Source organism: Haliaeetus albicilla, chromosome 5, assembly GCF_947461875.1.
Source record: "Haliaeetus albicilla chromosome 5, bHalAlb1.1, whole genome shotgun sequence".
Lineage (NCBI taxonomy): Eukaryota > Metazoa > Chordata > Aves > Accipitriformes > Accipitridae > Haliaeetus > Haliaeetus albicilla.
In genome coordinates this window covers 3220735-3232718 of record NC_091487.1, presented here as the reverse complement: position 1 = coordinate 3232718, position 11984 = coordinate 3220735, and the positions used below count along the sequence as shown (strand labels likewise).

General features: G+C 50.1%; 1 protein-coding gene across 1 annotated transcript; it reads right to left on the bottom strand.

Moving 5' to 3' along the window:
- Positions 1-311: 311 nt before the first annotated feature.
- ARF6 (ARF GTPase 6) lies at positions 312-4480 on the bottom strand. The gene is made up of 2 exons (XM_069783023.1): positions 4339-4480; positions 312-4256 (listed from the first exon to the last, which is right to left on the bottom strand). Exon 2 carries the CDS (start codon positions 3792-3794, stop codon positions 3267-3269), a length of 528 nt encoding a protein of 175 aa, XP_069639124.1. The 5' UTR covers positions 3795-4256; positions 4339-4480; the 3' UTR covers positions 312-3266.
- Between the last annotated feature and the right edge of the window lie 7504 nt (positions 4481-11984).

Genomic DNA, 11984 nt, shown 5'->3' with positions numbered 1-11984 from the left:
CAGTCCCTCCGAGCCCTCTCACGGAGCTGGTCACCTTCCCACGTTACGTGGGGCTGGCACCGAGGCAGTATAAATTTGACACTAAAGTTTGCTAAAGATTGTTAACTGCAAGCGGGAGTATTAAAGAAGTATCATCCTTTCCACTTATAAAAATAGTCGCTAATCTAAGTCTCAAAGGAATTACAGACAGGCTTTCAAAACTGTGAGATACAGAACAGAGACCTCTTTATGCTGGCAGAATGCTCTACTCCAGCACCGTATTGCCCCTTTCTGTTTCTCTCAATTAAATATAAGTAACATACCAGGAGAGCTCCGCTGTATAATTGCTTTATTTTCTGCTTATTAGTTCTTTACCAACACTACAGCCATATTGAGAACACAAAATTCCTGTTTACTTTAGTCAGGGAGATCACAGTCTACAAACTCATTCACTTATCAGACACGATTAACGCCATTCAAAACTTACTCCATAAATTCACATGAACACAAATTGATGCACTTAAACTCCAGATTAGTTTTTAAATCATAGGATTTCTTACAGATTGCCACTTTATCCTACAGGCTGTGTTTACTGCCCGATAGCCACTAGTTCGTGGTGAGGTTCAGCTACAACCTATAAAGGACATGTTGAAAGTGAAACCTTTATATTTTGTTCAGTAGCAATGGCCATTTATTTTTGACATCTCTGCCACACGTTTCAGTAACTTTTTCTCCCCCCCCCCCAAAGACATTAAAAAAATTCAGAAGCATAACCAGTTTCCTTTCACCTACAAAAACAGAATAACAAAGTTACTAAGGAAATACAAAATTGTGAATTCAACTTAATGCAAAGTCTAGCAAAGAAGTCTGCCCCAGCACTTGAAGAGAAAACATAGTAAATCAACTTAGACAAAAAATGAAGTTATTGAAGTTTTCATGTTGACTGAGAATAGATTTAAGAAAGTTCAAGAACCATTAATAGAGCTTCAAGTTTTCCAGTTTAGGCATTTACTTTGTGCTTGGCTATTTTATTTATGCTCCAGAAGAAAACAGTAACCATATTCTTGTATTTTTAGTCTTAATACCACCACAGTATTTGTTAAGTTACATCAACAGGAAAAAAAAAAAAAAAAGCTAGAAAATAGAGCAATGATATTCCAGTGGCAAAAAGCCTTGAGTGGAAAAAAAAAAGAATCTCACCTCCTCTTCTTTAGAGCTGAGATTTAAAAGGTTATTCTACATTAAGCTTTTGCAGACTCTAACTTACAAAGGCTTACAGTCAATCAATGCTCTATCTTCTAGCATCAAGAACCCATTCAGTCCCATTTGCAACCCACATCAAGATAAGTCTTTTGGAACCATATTCTAAAGGAACTTTTAAGTGGTCCAAAGCATCAATTTCAGAAGTGAATTCAGTATTTTTATCTTCCCATACATCTTTGGTAAGAGCTCCATATACAACGTACTTTGCATACAGAGTCAACACTGCAGAAATGTAGTGTAATGCCCCCAATTTCATGTAAAACTCATATCCTTGGAAAACAGAGAAAAAAAAAAAAGCCATTTTCTTCTGGTTTTGTAGCATACATTCCTGGAATTCCCCAATCGAGTTTAACTCCTTGAGGAAATCTGAAGTTAATCCTTAAGGCTGAATAAGAACCAGCTGCTTTAACATTTTTTGCACCCAGCATTAATACTTGATTGAGTTTTTATACTAATACTTGTTCTGGGTGGGTTGTTTGGTTTTTGTTTGGTTTTTTTTTTGCCAGTCACATCTGCAAACTGTGATATGGCAAATGAGCTGCTTGCCCTTTAAGAACTAATTATGGAAGTTTACATTCGTAGTCGTATACTCTCTCTCTCTCTCCTCCCCGCTCTCATTAGTAGTTACTCAATGGGCTTCAGACATCCAACATAGTTCCCTTCCTACAGGACTACAGCAACAACCGGCTACACCGAGACAGATGGTGAAGACTGCAACTACTTGCATGAGTTCAGTCGAGTCTTGGAAAACTAAACCAATAAGTGATTTCCACAAAATGGCTATTATTGAGACGTCAGAATTACCGAGCTCAATTAAAGCATAGCACGGACCTTGCCCCCTCGGAAGTCTACAAAACAGAAAAGAAAAAAACCAAAATGCCTTTCTCCACTACATGCATGTCAGAAAGAATGAGAAATCCTTTTAAGATTTAGATGTCTTCAACTGTCTTGAGATGAAAGCAGTTTGTCTTGATCACAAGACAGGCAAGTCAGTGCTAGATTTTTGCCTAAACATCTGTGACTTAAAGTAAAACTTGTTGCAACGCTTACACGTTATTGCTGCATTTTCTGGAAGGAACCTATCTTGCATTGAATCGGAGACTGACACGAGTAGTAAAAACTGCAGCTAAACATCATTTAAGTTTGCAATGCAAGACGAAAACTGAACAGTATCTACCCTGGAACTATTACATCATTCATGTCTTATTTGCTATATGGTTGCTATGTAGTATGGGGAACTTATTTGCATCCCTTCTCATGCATGATGTATGGTTCAGAACTTCACAGCTGACATTTCAAAGCAGTTCTTACATTACCTAGTTAACATTATGCCTGATATGCACTTTGAACATGTTACAATGGTATTCTCACTATCTGCCACTGTAGGCAAGAATTCGTTTCATTATTAGTCTGAGATATGAAGACAGACTGAGAGTCACTATTTAGTTACAGATTAACAGAACTTTAAAAAAAGTCCTTAATATAAAAAGACAGACTGCAGTTTGATTTTAAGCAATAATTTTCAGTTTACTAGATGAAGTAGACCTATCAACATATTCTGCATGAATGCAAAAAAGTAGCAATCTACAGCAAGTGATAGAAGAAAAAAAAATATATAATCAAAAAAGTAGAACCAGAAAGCATACACTGAAAACAGTACCCCTCCCCCAACCATCCCCCCAAATAATCAAACCATCTTAAGGGCTATCAAGAGGAAAAAAAAAAAAGTTACTTAGCAAGTCTACAATGTGTCTTTCCCCTGTTTGCTGGAAGTCTGCCATAGCATCTAGTGCTTGTGTTCATGTCACATTTGGAGATTAGAGCATCCTAACGCCAAGCAAGAAGAGTTAAAACAGGAATCCAGTCAAGTGTGCAGAAGGAAAGGGTGGTAACTGGAGAAAGGTGATCATAATCCTATGGATGCTTTTGTTTTACTTTTCAGTAGAGAATCATTCTTCCGGAAAGCCATGTGGGTTATTTTTTTTTTCCTTTAATTCTTTGTAGACTAAATAGTTGTTCTCTCATTAGGATTTATAATTGGATGTTAACCATGTCAGCCCTTCATAGAGTCCATCCCCTGTAGTAGCACAGGAGGGCTGCACGTACCAATTCCTATCCCTGATTCGGGTCAGGCCCAGTTTCTCCTGGATTTCATGGGGTTTCATGGCATCAGGCAGGTCCTGCTTGTTGGCGAAGATGAGGATGATGGCGTCCCGCATCTCCCTGTCGTTGATAATGCGGTGGAGCTCCTGGCGGGCCTCGTCGATGCGGTCGCGATCGGCGCAGTCCACCACAAAGATCAACCCTTGCGTGCCTGTGTAGTAGTGCCTCCAGAGGGGACGGATCTTGTCCTGGCCCCCGACATCCCACACGTTGAACTTGACGTTTTTGTAAGTAACCGTCTCCACGTTGAAGCCCACGGTGGGGATGGTGGTGACGGACTGGCCCAGCTTCAGTTTGTACAGGATGGTGGTTTTACCAGCCGCGTCCAGACCCAGCATCAGGATCCGCATCTCCTTGTTGCCGAAGATCTTGGACAGCACCTTGCCCATCTCGGCGGCATCCAAGGGGCCCGGCGCCTCCGGGGTGGGGTAGGGGGGGTGGGGGGGATGTGGGTGGGTGGGCGGAGGGCGAGCACCGACCCACCCGAGCAACCCGCGCGGGGCGGGGGCCGAAACGGAGCGGGGTCGGCCCGGCGGAGGGACGGGGACGGGGGGAACCGGGGGGACGGGGATGGGGACGGGGGGGGTGTCAGGGCAAGGGCAGGCGGCGCTCAGCGCCGGCCGCGCATGGGGCGGCTGCGGAAGAAGCGGGGCGGGGATGAGGGGAGAGGCCTGGCGGCGCGGTGCGGCCCGGGCGCGGCGGGAAGAAGGGCCGCGCCGCGCTCCGCTCCTCCGCCGGGGCCTCTGAGGCGGCGGCGGTGGCGGCTCCGCCCGGCTCCTGCCTTGGCTCCCGCCCCGGCGCCTCAGCTCACGGATGCCGGTTCAGGGGGCGGCGGCGGCTCCGCGTCCTGCCTGCAAAGGGACGGAGAGAACGTGAGACAGGGAGGCGCGGGCGGGCGGGGGAAGGGAGAGGAGCCGCCGGGCAGTTCGTTACCTCAGGGCCGCCCGCGGGCTCGGGGCCGGCTCCGCTCCGCGCCGCTCCCTCAGCCAGCACTCGCCGGAAAAGGCGCCGACGCCAGCCCGCCTCACTTCCCCTCCGCCGCCACCGCGCCTGCGCGCAGCTCCGCCCCGCCCCGCCCCGCCGGGCCGCTCAACGGCGCCACCCGCCGCCGCTCCCCGCCCCCCTCTCTCTGCGCATGCGCGCGCGGTGCAGGGCGGGGAAGGAAGCGGGGTGGGGTGGGGGGAGGAGCGCGGGGTGCCCTCTAGTGCGCGCCATCCCGCTTCCCGCGCGGGCTCGGGAGGGGGCTGCGCCTGCGCGGTGGAGGCGGCGGGCGGAGCCCCGCCCCTCCCGCCTGGAAAGGAGCATGCGCGGACAAGCGCGGCCGGGGAACGGAAGGGCGGGGGCTTCCCTCTCATTCGCCCGGGGAGGCGCCGCTGGGGCGGGGCCGGGTTTCTGAGGCCGGGACTGCGCATGCGTGCGAGGTGGCGGGGCGCTGGGGGGGGGGGGGCCTGGGTGGGGAGAGGCGCCACGCGATCAAACGTCAGCAGAAACGTAACGGAGGACGGCGGGGGCGCGTCTTAAAGGGCCAGGCAGCGCCCCGGTGGGCCGTTGGCGGAGCCGTTAGGCCGCCGCCCGTGGGACGGGCCCCGCCGCCCGTGGGACGGCCCCCGCCGCTCCATGTCCCCTCAGGCGGGTCGGCCCCCGCCGGCCGGCGTTGGGCTCGGGACCAGAGGGCGGCCACTGGTGTCTTGAGAGCCACCCACTGGTGTCCGTGGGGCCCGAGGGGGGAAGAAGGCTGACAGGGCCGGGTGTGTCTGTGGGGACAGCCTGAGCTCTGAGGGTTTACGCCCCAGCGCTTTCAGGTGTGGAAGCGTTCGGGGTGCGGTGCCGGCCTAAGCGATCCCCTGAGGTGTCCTCCAGCCGCCTGTCTCCTGTAGTGTCCCAGATGGCGTGTCCGGCCAGGCCGCGAGGCCTTGGCTCCCTGCCTGCCCACGGGTGGAGGGTGTCGGCCTCAGGAAGGAGCTGGAACCCTGCCCGGGGTTCCACTGTGCCGAGGAGGGCCCTTCTCGCCTGGTCTGAGTGCTGCTGTGGGCTTGGCGGTGTGTTAGGTCCTGAGTGACCCTCGGGGCAGTGCGATGATGAAGAAGTGTAGGGCGGTTGGCGGGGGTAGCGCAGGAGGAGCCGGGGATCTGGGTGGGGAAGTAACTTTGAGCAGTCCTACCACCGTACCTGTGACCTGCTTGGGTGGGCCCTCACCAGAGCCCTCCGAAAAATGCCTCCCCTATGTAAAACTGAACCCCTCTCTTAGGATGCTTGGTTTGTTGGTTTTTTTACAATGGGGGTGGTGGGACGCTGGCACAGGTTGCCCAGAGAAGTGGTAGATGCTCCATCCCTGGAAATATTCGAGGTCAGGTTGGATGGGGCTCTGAGCAACCTCGTCTAGTTGAAGATGTCCCTGCTCATTGCAGGGGGATTGGACTAGATGACCTTTAAATGCCCCTTCCATCTCAAACCATCCTGTGATTCAACGGGGTGTAGTGTCATTGAGTTTATGGCTCCTTGTTTTGGGTCACTCCCTATAATTCAGATCAGTGAAATTCAAGCTGTGGCCAGCCGCTCGGGAAACGCAGCGATCACGTACCTGGCCACAGTCCTTCCCTCCTCCTCCCTTCCCTGGGAGCAGTGCCCCAGCACGCCCCGCGAGACGCAGAGCAGCACCCTCCATACATACATCGCAGACACACGTTTGGCCGGTTTCACAGGCGCGATATGGCGCAACCCCGCGCTCCCGGTGGCGTGTCAGCGAGGCCAGTACACGTAAGCAGTACAAGGCTGGTCCTCTGTGCCTGGCATGCTGGAGCAGGGGGCTGCCTGCCCAATTGCTGCTAGCAGGGCCTGTGGGGAGGAAGGCAAGGGGAAAGCAAGCCTGTGTTGGTAGTTGCTTCTGAGCTGATGGAGCAGACATGGGGAGCAGCATCCAGAACGCAAAACCAGCAAAATGTGCTGTGGTGACTTTGGGGTCGGCCTTCGGGGAGGCCAGGTGATGTGATCACCCGGACTGTATGGCTCTCGGAGAGCACAGGGGTGCTTTCATTTGGGATTGCATGTGTAAGACTGACTTCACCATGTCCTTCTGTCCCTTCAAAAATACCAAATTTTGAGTTAATTTTTATGGCAGATGTTTTTGCAATTATGTGGCATGTGCAAAGCAGTCCCCCTTGGAAACAGCAAAAGGGAAATTGTTTGGTGTCCTTAAAGTCTAGAAGAAAGGGAGATTTCCTAGACTACAGAATTATTAAGTGGATGACAGTGAAGAGTTTCCAAGGAAGCCTTGCTCTTTCATGCAGCGAGCAAAGAGGGAGGATGCCAAGGAAAACATACCATCCGTGGCCTCTCCTAATGAGCGCGTGCAGGCTGCGCCAGGGGTATGGTCTGCTGACACCAGGGCTCATGAATGTCCCTGCATGCATCAGGCAGTGCCAGAGTTCATACTCTTGTGTTTAAAGCAGGAGATAATACTAAGTAGTGTACTGGTGTGGGATTTACAGCAAGCCCTAGTGATCCTGCCGGATACAGCCAGTTCAGTCTCCTCTCCATAGCACGGGAAATTTATCTAAATAGTTTACTGCCGAGCAGGGCTAAAATTAATGTCAGGATGTGGACATTAGTGGGTTTCTACTTGGCTCTGTTCCGTGTGACCATTTTCATGCTGGTGAACACGAGTGGCAGTTTATTAAATTAGGCAGCAGTAGTATGAGACCATGGGTTTTGACCAAAATAGTTGGGAAAGGAGATGTCAGGAGCTTTAAAGTACTGCCTTTTTTCATGTGCAGGCATCGATTGCATTACCCGCTGGCCTCAGAGCAGCATTTTCTGGTTTCAGGAAATGACTGCCTTGTTAGCGTTTTTGTTCTGACTGCATAAAGCATTAAGGGGAGGGTGCGACCGTACGTGAAGTTTTTCTGCTTTTCGTTTTAATAGCTGAGAGCATTAGTCTTCTTCCTCCCGTGACCCACCAGTTGAGGAACATGGATCTTGGGCATTAAGTATGTCAGCACCCGGCAGCCAGCACGGCCAGTGAAACACTGATTGGTGTCTGGGACGCTCGTCTGTCTGGGCTGCGGGAGGGGATGGCTGTGCTGTGGTGCCGTGCCACCCCGCCGGTGGGTACCGCAAGGCACAAACCGAAATGAGTAACTGCGGAGTGGGGAAGTGCCTTTTCTGTCACCTTCTCCCTCTGTTTTTGGACCCAGACGTACTGTTCCTTGGGTCTCTCTTCTTGAATCATGGCTTTTTTAGGTTTGTTGGTGATTGCATTGTCCCTCAGCCTTGGGGACCGTCTGCAGATGGGGCTTGGCTTTGCCCATTTTACTTGGCAAACAGCTGGGCTCTTCTGTTTTTTCCTGAGCTCCTTCTCTCCTTTCCCTCCTGGTGAACTGGAAGTGATGGGACCTGTGAAATACTTGCATGCATGCCAAGGCGGGGAGTTGCTTTCAAGGAGATTGCAGCTGCTTTTGCACTAGAGCGGTTGAGGAGTCGATCTCCGTGCAACGGGGCCTTGCGCTGACTAAGCGGCAGTGCCATTTCCTGAGCTGCTCCTCTCCCCGCAGGGTTCCTGCATGCCGGGGCTTGATATCAGCAAACGAGAGGGTGCTCCAATCTGTACTACCCCTTTGCCAGCACGGGCCCGCTCCTTTCCTGGTGCATCTCCTGCCCTGGGTGGTCCTGTGGCCGAGATGAGCCACGCTGCTCCAGGCTGTGGTCACCAGCTTTTCTTCAACTGCCTTTGCCCAACAGGTCCCTGAGCCTTTACCAGCGGCGTGTCCTGTCCGTCGGCAGCTGGAGTGGGGACAGGCTGGGCACCCCGATAACTCCCTGAGCAATCCCACTGCTGCCTCTGCTGCTGATCAGCGCTTTTCTGCTTGGACCAGCCCTGAGATAGAGCACGGTACTGTATTCTTCAGCTGGCGCTCTGTGACCTTCTGAAAGCACCCAAAGTTGATCTTGCCATCATCCAAGTCTAAAAACCTGACAAAGAGAAGCAATACGCTGCACTACTTCACGCAGGAAATCCAAAACTCAATTGAGGACATGGGGATGCAGCTACGTGCCGTACAAGAGAAATGGGATCCACTCAGGCAAATGCTTTTTCACCTGTGCTGGCCTTTGTGAGGATCCTCCCTGCCCTTCAGGAAAACTTTCTGCCCGTATGGTCTGTGCACCAGAAGAAGATTTGACATGGTTTGGCATGTGTTTTTTAAGTAATTATTACTGCTCTTTAGGATGATATATAGCAAAAAGACATTTGAGAACTCAGCACTTTCAATATTTAGGATCTCAAATTAGTCATTAATAAACTCTGCATGTCAATCCTCATAGCTCACATTTACCAATCCTGCAGAGAATGGGTGAGAAGCTGGTGAGAGAGCACCACCTACTTTTGAAACATTTCCATGTAGAGTCATACTAGTTTCCATAAATGAACAGAAAGGACAGTAAACAGGAAGCAGAATGTAAATGGCATAACTTAGAAAAGCAAATAAAGGCTTTGTTGTCTGAGGAACCCCACTGCTGTGTCCCTGCAGAGTCATTGCATCTTACCTTGGAGAGCCAGGAGATAACATGGCCTGTGTTACAAGCCTTTAAAATGTGAATTTGTGCCAGTGCGAGATGTTTTGAAACACAGGTTCTTATTTTTAAGATGGCGACTTAAGTAACTGTGGGATGGAAATGTGTCATCAAAGATGATGAAGTGTGATGATCTGAGCAAAATAGACTCTTAATCTCAGTGCTCAGCCCTCAGAAAGTTGATACAAATCTACACCCTGTAACCACACCTCGGGGAAAGAAGTACAGGTTAGGCACTATATATACTCCATACAGTGTGGGTTCTTACGTTGGTGGTTGATTTTCAAGGTCAAATACCCAACAAAAGCATTCACAATACCCAAACTTGTTCCAGATTACCTGAAAAACGTGACCTCTCGGAAGGGGTTCAGTTTCACATACCTGCTTAAGAATTAAAAACCTTCTCGGTTCCTTGGCAACACCCAGCAAGTTACTGGGTAGCCTACAGAAGTTAAATATTTTAAAAGTAAGCACTGCCTGACAATGTGTCACTGGATGGAGTGCCTGTTGTATGCCAGTATGGATTTACAGCCCAGAGAGTAAAAAGCAATTATGGTTATAAAGTGATTATGGGTTAAAGCCTGGGGAAAAAGATAGCAAATATCTGTAGGACCTTTTGATAACTCATCTGGGCCTGGCTGCAGGGCAGCCTGTTCCTTATCTTTTCTTTCTCTGTAAGGAACTTAACGGGTGGTGTAGGTACCAAGGTTTGCATCTATTGTTTTGTAAGGCTGTGTTTGCATGTTCTGTCCTCCACCAGTGATCCAAGTGCTGTCACAATAAAGTGGTGAATGAAAATGATACACCTTCGACTTTACATAATAGCCATCACATCAGAATAAGCAAACCTGAAGGAAATGGCTTGATACCCCCCCCCTTTTTTTTAACTCTTTGAATATAACTGCCTTCCCAGTCAGTTTGGATTATCAGACCAAACCTATTTTAATATGGTATAGCTCATCTTGCTTACTTTTCTCTCCTCTTCTAGCAGAGGGAGATGGGAAAAGGCTGTGTTGCACTGATCCTTCAAAGACCTTTGTGGCTTTCCAAAGAAGGAAAGGGGAATACGGTAATGCTTTGGGTTTAGTATCTACGTTAGATAAATTCTTCTGTTGTGAAAACAAATTATATCCTTGATATTACAATTGCATTCCACTGGTAGATTTCTTATCATCGAGATAGCTGATACAATGGGCCAAGTGTCCTCTGTTGGGGTGAGTCAGGTTGGAGAAGCACTTTCCATGAGTGAGTGGCTGTGGTTGCTCCTGCCCGGAGGCAGGAAGCGACGGCGATGGTCCCCCATGGGCATCTCTGCTTTATTTCCTGCGATTCCCGGGTCTATGTGACCACAGCTGGGCTTGCCCAGGAAACTAAACCTGCGGTCTCCGGCAGTGCGTGCTTCACTGGCAGCATGGCATTAAACAGATCCTTGGGCCCTTCCCTTAAGGTTGATGTGACAGCGTTAGGGAAGGAGTGGAGGTGGGAAGGGGGTGTTGTAGAGTATTCTGACTGCAGCAGATTTTTGTTAGCCTGTGCATGTGCTGAAATGGTGTAATGAGGACCCTGAAGAATCACTAGAAATCCCACATTTCTTGTCAGGAGAAGGCCCTCTCCTGGTCTCCCTGGTATTCCTCCAGCCTCCTGTGGAAGTGTTCCCCACTTCCAAAGCTCTTCCAAAGTGGCCTCCCAGCAGGATAAACAGTTTGGGTTTGTTTTGTATCTTAAGTACATTGAAATGCCTTTGCAGTTACTATTGGCAAACAAGCTGGCTTCTCCTTTCACAGGTTATTTTCAGGGAAGCAGACAGAGGAAATGTAGGTGGGGGATACTGCCTGACCAAATTTCTATATGCCCAAAATCTTGAATCACCACCATGACAACACTGGTCTGAAAAATCAGGAAGCCTTAACAAGAGTAAAAATAATTTGTGTGGCTTTTCCTCCCCTCTCTGATTTTTTGCATTTTCACACTCCATATTTACCAGTGGCAGCAGAGCAGGAGCTAAACCAGTGACCTTTAGGAGTCGGGTAGATGTTGTGTCTGACCTCATGGAGACCTGCACCCCGAGGTTTTTGGACCCCAAGCCACTGCTGATGCCCAGATGTTCTGAGCCATCCTGGTGTCTTGCTAAGCATGGCAGGGATAAGGTGATGCCAAAGAAGCTCAGGACAGTGGTACTTTGCAGTCAGCGCTGCGGGCTAGCAGAAATCTGCTGTATTCTGCATCCACGCTCTAATGCAGAGGGTTTTTTGCAGGCAGTTTCCAAGGGCTTTTTTCCTGTGAGGTGTGTTTTAGTTCTCATTCAAAGGGTCTCTGGTTCCAGACACAGTGCGAGCATTGCCTGGCCCTTGCGAGGGGCGGAGGTTTGGAGCTCGGTGGAATCCCAAAGCCAGTTCTTTGGGAGGCTGGAGCCCGGCTTACCCATAACGCTTTGCACAAAGCCGCAGCTCCTGCTTGTGGGGGAGCTCAGCAGGAGCCTGGAGCAGCTGCTCCCGCTGAGCAAGATGCAGCAACCGGCTGTCGGATGAGCACCACGGGACAGAGCTGCCCCTGAGCTCAGAGCCGAGCAACTGAGGTCTCCCCAGCTCCGAGTGGCCTCATTTTTCATTTCAGGTGTTGCTTTGGTGGTCAGGAGCCACATCAGGGCACAGCCCTGTGGTAGCGGGCCAGCACCACTGTCAGGACTCTCTACCTGCATCCTGGCCGTGCCTTGTCCCCCCTCAGACTGCCAAACTCGTTCCCATCAGATTTTTCTCAGGCAAAATAGGTAGTTTCATGCCCTTGCTATCTTGATTCACTCCTGCTATGTTTTTTCATGTGATGAAAAATTTGCCTATTTGTGGCAGGAAGAAAAAGTCCCTGTGTCACTGGTAGGGGAAGAGGATGGGAGGGGGATGCCTGGCCCTGTGTTAAGCCTTATTTCTGCGTAGATGGCTTGCCTTTCTCCCCCGTTTGTGGATGTCAAGCCTACATCTCCTCATGCCCATGACCCCTAAGTCATTATCCTAATG

What these genes read in the sequence shown, in the direction of transcription:
- ARF6 (XM_069783023.1), bottom strand. Translation starts at nt 3,794, where the DNA reads ATGGGCAAGGTGCTGTCCAAGATCTTCGGCAACAAGGAGATGCGGATC.